Source organism: Dendropsophus ebraccatus, chromosome 10, assembly GCF_027789765.1.
Source record: "Dendropsophus ebraccatus isolate aDenEbr1 chromosome 10, aDenEbr1.pat, whole genome shotgun sequence".
In the NCBI taxonomy this organism is placed as follows: domain Eukaryota; kingdom Metazoa; phylum Chordata; class Amphibia; order Anura; family Hylidae; genus Dendropsophus; species Dendropsophus ebraccatus.
Genome location: NC_091463.1, coordinates 97,435,438 through 97,442,073, shown reverse-complemented (window position 1 = coordinate 97,442,073; position 6,636 = coordinate 97,435,438). Strand labels below are relative to the sequence as shown.

The 6,636-nt window shown below is 50.3% G+C and overlaps 1 protein-coding gene across 1 annotated transcript; it reads right to left on the bottom strand.

The window, feature by feature from the left end:
- Positions 1–1,084: 1,084 nt before the first annotated feature.
- Positions 1,085–2,164, bottom strand: POU3F4 (POU class 3 homeobox 4). The gene has a single exon (XM_069943008.1). The coding sequence runs from the start codon at positions 2,162–2,164 to the stop codon at positions 1,085–1,087; it is 1,080 nt and encodes a 359-aa protein (XP_069799109.1).
- Between the last annotated feature and the right edge of the window lie 4,472 nt (positions 2,165–6,636).

Sequence of the window (6,636 nt, the reverse complement as noted above, 5' to 3'; positions counted from 1 at the left end):
TTATGTTATGGATTTATATTTGTTATGTTATAATAGGTTTTGTATTTGTAGCCAATTCTGGTTTTGTTTACAAATCCTGATGGAAATATCACATCTGAACACAACCTTATGGTGGCATCATGGATCTAACAGCCCCTATGGAGGTTTCACAGTCACATACATAGACCCCACCAGCACTGAGACCACCAACAACCTTGGGTTTTCATTGGACATGGGAACAGAGAAAGAGCAATAGGCAATGAGATAGATACAGCGATATATAGACATACAGAGGCTCTTGCTTCAGCCCCAGGCTGGTCCTGTCCCTGCTGGGTCCCCAGAACCATCACTGACTACAGGAGAAGGACAGACAATTATAAGGACACCTCAGTAATATTCAGCAATAACATAGGGATAAATGCTCGGTGGTCTGGATACACGGTTACTATAGCCAGGAGGCTCAGGAACAGTCACCCCTGTGACACATGGCAGAAGGAGGAGGAGTACCTGGTTACACAACACTGGAGAGGATGATGAGGGTGATGAAGGTGATGAAGGTGATGACTGCAGGGACCCTCCTGATCAACAAAGCCCGGATGAAACAAGAAATCGCCTTCACAAATATCGTGTACAGAACCGCATGGTGAGAACACAGGAGAACAACCAAAAAAAACTTCGACTAATCCCAGATCCATCTCCAGAGTGAGAGGAGAAAACGATTGTAAAACCAAAGTCACCTGAAATCTTGGGTGTGACGTCATCAAGGCGCAGGAAGGTGAGAGGCACAGGTCTGACCCTAGCAGAAGAGACTCAGCACATCCACTCCTCTTCTGGCCAGTAAACAGCAGGTATATAGCAAGTCTCACGTATATTGCCAGATTTGGAACAAGCAGCTCCTCGAGTCTTAAGTCAGTTTTTTTTTTATATATAATTTTTTTTTCTTTTTTTTTTGCAAAAGTTTTTTTTTAATGTATTTTTTTGTTCCGCCATTAGGAATAGAACATAATTTAAAGAAACAAAAAAAAGTTAAAAAAAAAAAAAGAGCCTTTCCACTGTTTGTCCTTGTGTTTGCTGTGAGCTCCAGGCAGAGGTCAGGCGCCTATAGTCAGAGGTCGTGACAGGACGTGTCTGTTTTGACATTGTGGGAGAAGACCTCGTGGGGTTGGGGGTCCCCCGGTGGGGTCATCCTTTTCTCCTTTTGTCTTCTGTTACAGAACCAGACCCGGACCACTTCTTTCTCCAGCTGGAGGCTGTCTGCCAGGGACGAGATCTCCTGGGCGGCTGGTTTGGGGCATTTCAGGAAATGGGTCTCCAGGACCCCCTTGACACTCACCTCTATGGAGGTCCTCTTCTTCCTCTTCCTGCCCTGGGCTGCTATCTTGTCGATGCTGGTGGGGCTACCTGTAGAGGAGTCAGCCTCCTCCAGCCACTTGTTCAGCAGTGGCTTTAGCTTGCACATGTTCTTAAAGCTGAGCTGCAGCGCCTCGAACCTGCAGATGGTGGTCTGGGAGAAGACATTGCCATAGAGGGTCCCCAGTGCCAGCCCCACATCTGCCTGGGTGAAGCCCAGCTTGATGCGTCTTTGTTTAAACTGCTTGGCAAACTGTTCCAACTCGTCTGAGGTGGGGGTCTCCTCGTCGGAATGGTCCTGGCAGTGGTGGGAGGCCAGGTCCCCATGGTCGGTGGTCTCCCCTCTAAGCACAGGGTGCAGGCTCTGCGTGGTCACAGTCTGTGGAGGAGGGGTGAGCCCACCATGGTCCAGCATGCCACTCACCGTGAAGCCAGGCTGCGAGTAGACATTGATGGCCTGGGCACTGGAGGGGTTGTGAGCTGGGCTGGCCCCCCAGGCATTGGGGTGGTTGGTATGGGGGGAGTGATGGCTGACATGGGGGGACCTGTGATGGATGATGGTGCCCAGCTGAAGGTCTTCTCTGCCTGGTTTAATGTCCTGTTGGTCCAGGGGGCTGCTGGCCAAACTTGTAGACCAAGGGTTGCCATCGCCCAGGCTGCTCATCCAGTGGTGTCCCAGGGGGTGGCCATTGCTGGGCACCCCCTGCAGGTAGTCACTTTGGAGCAGTTTTTGGGGGTTCCTGAAGGGGCTCCCCTGCTGCATGCCCGCCGAGTCTGCATGGACCAGGGATGTGCTGCTCAGGATGCTGTAGGGATTGGAGGCAGCTGTGGCCATTGCTCCTCAGTGTGGATCCCCCAGCAGCTCTAATGTGCTCAGGGTGCAGCTCCAGCCTCTGACATCTACAAGGCAACCAAGCCAAATCACTAACCGGGCTGTGAGTGACAGCCGCTGCAGCCAATGGGGACCCCTCCTCTGCTGGCTAGCCTTCCCGCCTGCCAATGGACCACCAGGAGGAGGGACCCTGCCTCCACAGCAGCCGGGGAGGCGCAGGGGTTAAATGGGACTGAGTAGGAAGTGAGGGAGCCCGGATCCTTCATTGGCTCCTGCAGGTTCAGGGGCCAGAGCCGCTGCATTAACCCTTCCCTCCCCAGCAGCAAACGGCATGTCACCGGTGCAATAATGAAGATTAATTCGTGTTATCGCATGGTGTGCACGGCGGCTGAATCTCTCCCCCTGGCCCCATCCTGGGCATCCAGCAACGAGAAGCCTCCCAGACACGTCCACATGCAGCAGCTCCACGCGTGGAAGAAAGCCCGAGCCCCCGGGATCCCGGCGGTGATGCTCAGTGCGGAATCTGTGGCGGAAAACCCGCACCAGGTCTCGTGTCTGCGCCCGGAGAAACCGTTACCAGCCGTTAAATAAACGATACAAACTGTAAAATAAATATTTGTCATTTGTAAGTGTTGCAATATTTTGATTTCGTTGTCTAACGGCTGAATCTCCCGCGCGCCGCTCTGTAGCGCTATCAATGTGCCCTGCACTGGGGGTTCAGCTCTCCCGTTATGTGGCCGCCCGGTGTGCACTGTGCCCAGTGCGTTTCTTCCCTCGGTAAATCCCCTTAGCTATGACCTTTGGGCACAATAGCCGGGCTCCTCGCTGGGTTTGCGCAGCCGCCTCTTATTGGTCTGGAGACTCCATGAAATCCATCGCCGGCTCCCAGGTTAAGCTGATTCCCATTAGCATACATTTTCATCTGTTTAGCAGAAATAAAGGAAGGAGCCCTGTGCACAAAGTCATTAAGGCTTTAGTTTCTGGAAGACGCCACAACTGGGGGAAAGTGGGCGAAAGAGCTGAACAATAAGATTCCCAGGGAGAAGGTAAGAAGGTGGGGGGCAGGGGAAATACTGGGGGGGCAGGGGAAATACTGGGGGGGGGGGGCAGGGGAAATACTGGGGGGCAGGGGAAATATTGGGGGGCAGGGGAGAAATACTGGGGGGCAGGGGGGATATACTGGGGGGCAGGGCTAAATACAGGGGGGCAGGGGGAATATACTGGGGTGAAGGGGGTATATACTGGGGGGCAGGGGGGATATACTGGTGTGCAGAGGGTATATACTGGGGTGCAGGGGTATATACTAGGATGCAGGGGTATATACTGGGGGGCAGGGGAAATACCGGGGGCAGGGGGGATATACAGGGGGCAGGGGGGATATACTGGGGGGCAGAGAGTATATACTGGGAGCAGAGGGTATATACTGGTGTGCAGGGGGTATATACTGGGGGGCAGGGTTATATACTGGGGTGCAGGGGGTATATACTGTGGTGCAGGGGGTATATACTGGGGTGCAGAGGGTATATACTGTGGTGCAGGGGTATATACTGGAGCAGAGGTTTTCTGGGGACATCCTGTAATCACTGGATGCTAATTCCAGCAGTATCCCCGGGGCGGATTCATCCTCATAGCTGGATGTATATACAGAGGTGCAGGGGTATATACAGGGGTGGAGGGGAATATGCAGGGGTGCAGGGGTATATACAGGGGTGGAGGAGTATATACAGGGGTGGAGGGGTATATACACGGGTGGAGGGTTATATACAGAAGTGCAGGGGTATATACAGGGGTGGAGGGTTATATACAGAGGTGCAGGGGTATATACAGGGGTGGAGGGTTATATACAGAAGTGCAGGGGTATATACAGGGGTGGAGGGTTATATACAGAGGTGCAGGGGTATATACAGGGGTGGAGGAGTATATAGTAGGTTTGGGGGGCCTACACTTCCCGGCAGCAGGATGCTGTGTATGGGGGGCTCCTCTGCACCCCCCCCCCCCCTCTGCTGTGCCGACATTTATCCCTTATTATTCTTGTGGCAAAATCTTTATATTTTATTTCTTTTTATGCAAATTTGAATACAAAACCTCTAATGTTATGTAATATAAGCCGCGTATTATAGACTTTATATATATACATGTGTATAGTGGTATACAATAAGCAGCACGTATACATCTGTACCCGTATAGTGTTATATAATAAACAGCCTATATACAAGTGTGTATAGTGTTATATAATAAGCAGCGTGTATACATCTGTATCTGTATAGTGTGTGTACTGTAATCAGTGTATATACATCTATCTGGGGGGGGGGGGTGTACAGTATTATATTGTAAGCAGCGTATATACATCGGTGTGTATAGTGTGGGTAAATATATATATGTATAGTGTGATTATTATAAGAGCATATTTATCTCTATGTGTATATTGTAGTGTATATACGTGTGGTGTGTGTATTACTGTATATTGAGTATATATAGTGAGTGTATTATGGCAATCGGTGTGTATACTTCTATATGTGTACACACACACAGACACACACACACACACACACACACACAGACACACACAGCAGTGTTTATACATATATGTTTGTGTGTGCATGTAGGTTATATGTATATATGTATTGTGCATGTATATGTGTGTAGTTTGTTAATATATGATGTATTGTTGGGATCTATCTCATTGTCTGCCAGCAGATCCCTCTATGATCCTATAGATCTCTATAGAGAGGACAGAGAACCCACCTGTATGGGCGTCAGTGAGTTCCCTGTAGTTGGAGCCCGGGGGATGTGCGTTCTCTGGGGACCTCAGGCTGTGTGTCTGTATATGTGCCTATAAGTGCAGTGTATACCTGTCTATATGGTGGCAGTGTGACGTCTGACAATACACTGCTGCCTCCTCCAGGTGTCTGTACAATGTATCCGCACCTTCCCAGTGTGCCCATCGCTTCCTTTCTACTGGGGGGGGGGCATTATAGATCCTTCCAGGTTACATGTGTGCAGGGGGGTCTGTGACCCCTGACTGTGGCATTGTATGGGCATCTACCCCTGTGTGTGGCATCAGCTGGGACTTCACACCCCCTGGGTGGTATATGGTCCTCCTGCATGTTTCCCCCTGTATGTGCCATAAACTGTGCAGTTTCCCCCTGTATGTGCCATAAACTGGACAGTTACCCCCTGCATGGAGCAGCAGCTGTGCAGTTACCCACTGTAAGGAGCAGCAGCTCTGCAGTTACCCCCCTGTATGGAGCAGCACTTGTGCAGTTACCCCCTGTATGTGCCATAAGCTGTGCAGTTACCCCTTGTAAGAAGCAGCAGCTCTGCAGTTACCCCCTGTATGTGCCATAAACTGTGCAGTTACCCCTTGTATCTGCCATAAACTGTGCAGTTACCCCCTGTTTGTGCCATAAACTGTGCAGTTACCCCCTGTATGTGCCATAAACTGTGCAGTTACCCCCTGTATGTGCCATAAACTGTGCAGTTATCCCTGTATGTGCCATAAGCTTTGCAGTTACCCCCTGTATGTGCCAGACTGTGCAGTTACCCCCTGTATGGAGCAGAAGCTGTGCAGTTACCCCCCTGTATGTGCCATAAGCTGTGCAGTTACCCCCTGTATGTGCCATAAGCTGTGCAGTTACCCCCTGTATTATGTGCCAGTCCCCTCCAATAACCCGGTAGTTGCCCCTGTATGGGTCTGGGGGCTTTCTCCCTCTATGTGACATTCTTTGGCCTCATTAGACCTTTCTGCCATTGTATAATGTGACTGATCCCCGGCTGCAGGAGGTGGGGGCTTCCCTGCTGCTTGTTGCTGCTCTTCTATTGCTCAGTGTTTGAGGATAAATGTCAGGATTTCGGGTGTGTGAGACTGATCCTAGGATCGACAGGTAAGAGCTGCTGTGTGTGTGTGTGTGTGTGTGTGCATATGTTTGTGAGTGTGAGTGTGTGTGTGTGTGTGTGTGTGCATATGTTTGTGAGTGTGTGCATGTGTTTGTATATGTGTGTATTTTGGTGTGTATGAGTGTGCATGTGTGTTTTCATGTGTGTGTGTTTTTTTAATGTGTATATGTGTCTATGTGAGTGTGTTCAGGGCTTTTTCTGTATGTTTGCCCTTATTTCTTGCAGTTCCCTATATTCCTTTTCTTGAAGTGAAGTTCCCCAAGTTCCCCTGCCTAGTCCCTTTTAGCAGAGGGTTCTGGTTGTCCCTGTTATTGTCCCAGTTTACTGCAGTGTGTTTCAGGCCCAGGTTGTTGCCAGCTCCCCCCCCCCCCTTCTCTTTGCACACAGTCCACACTGGGCTCTGGCTATGCGTTTATTATTTGCAGACAGTCCACACTGGGCTCTGGCTATGCGTTTATTATTTGCCGACAGTCCACACTGGGCTCTGGCTATGCGTTTATTATTTGGAGACAGTCCACACTGGGCTCTGGCTATGCGTTTATTATTTGCATCCCATCCCCCTCTTTACTTCTTTCTTG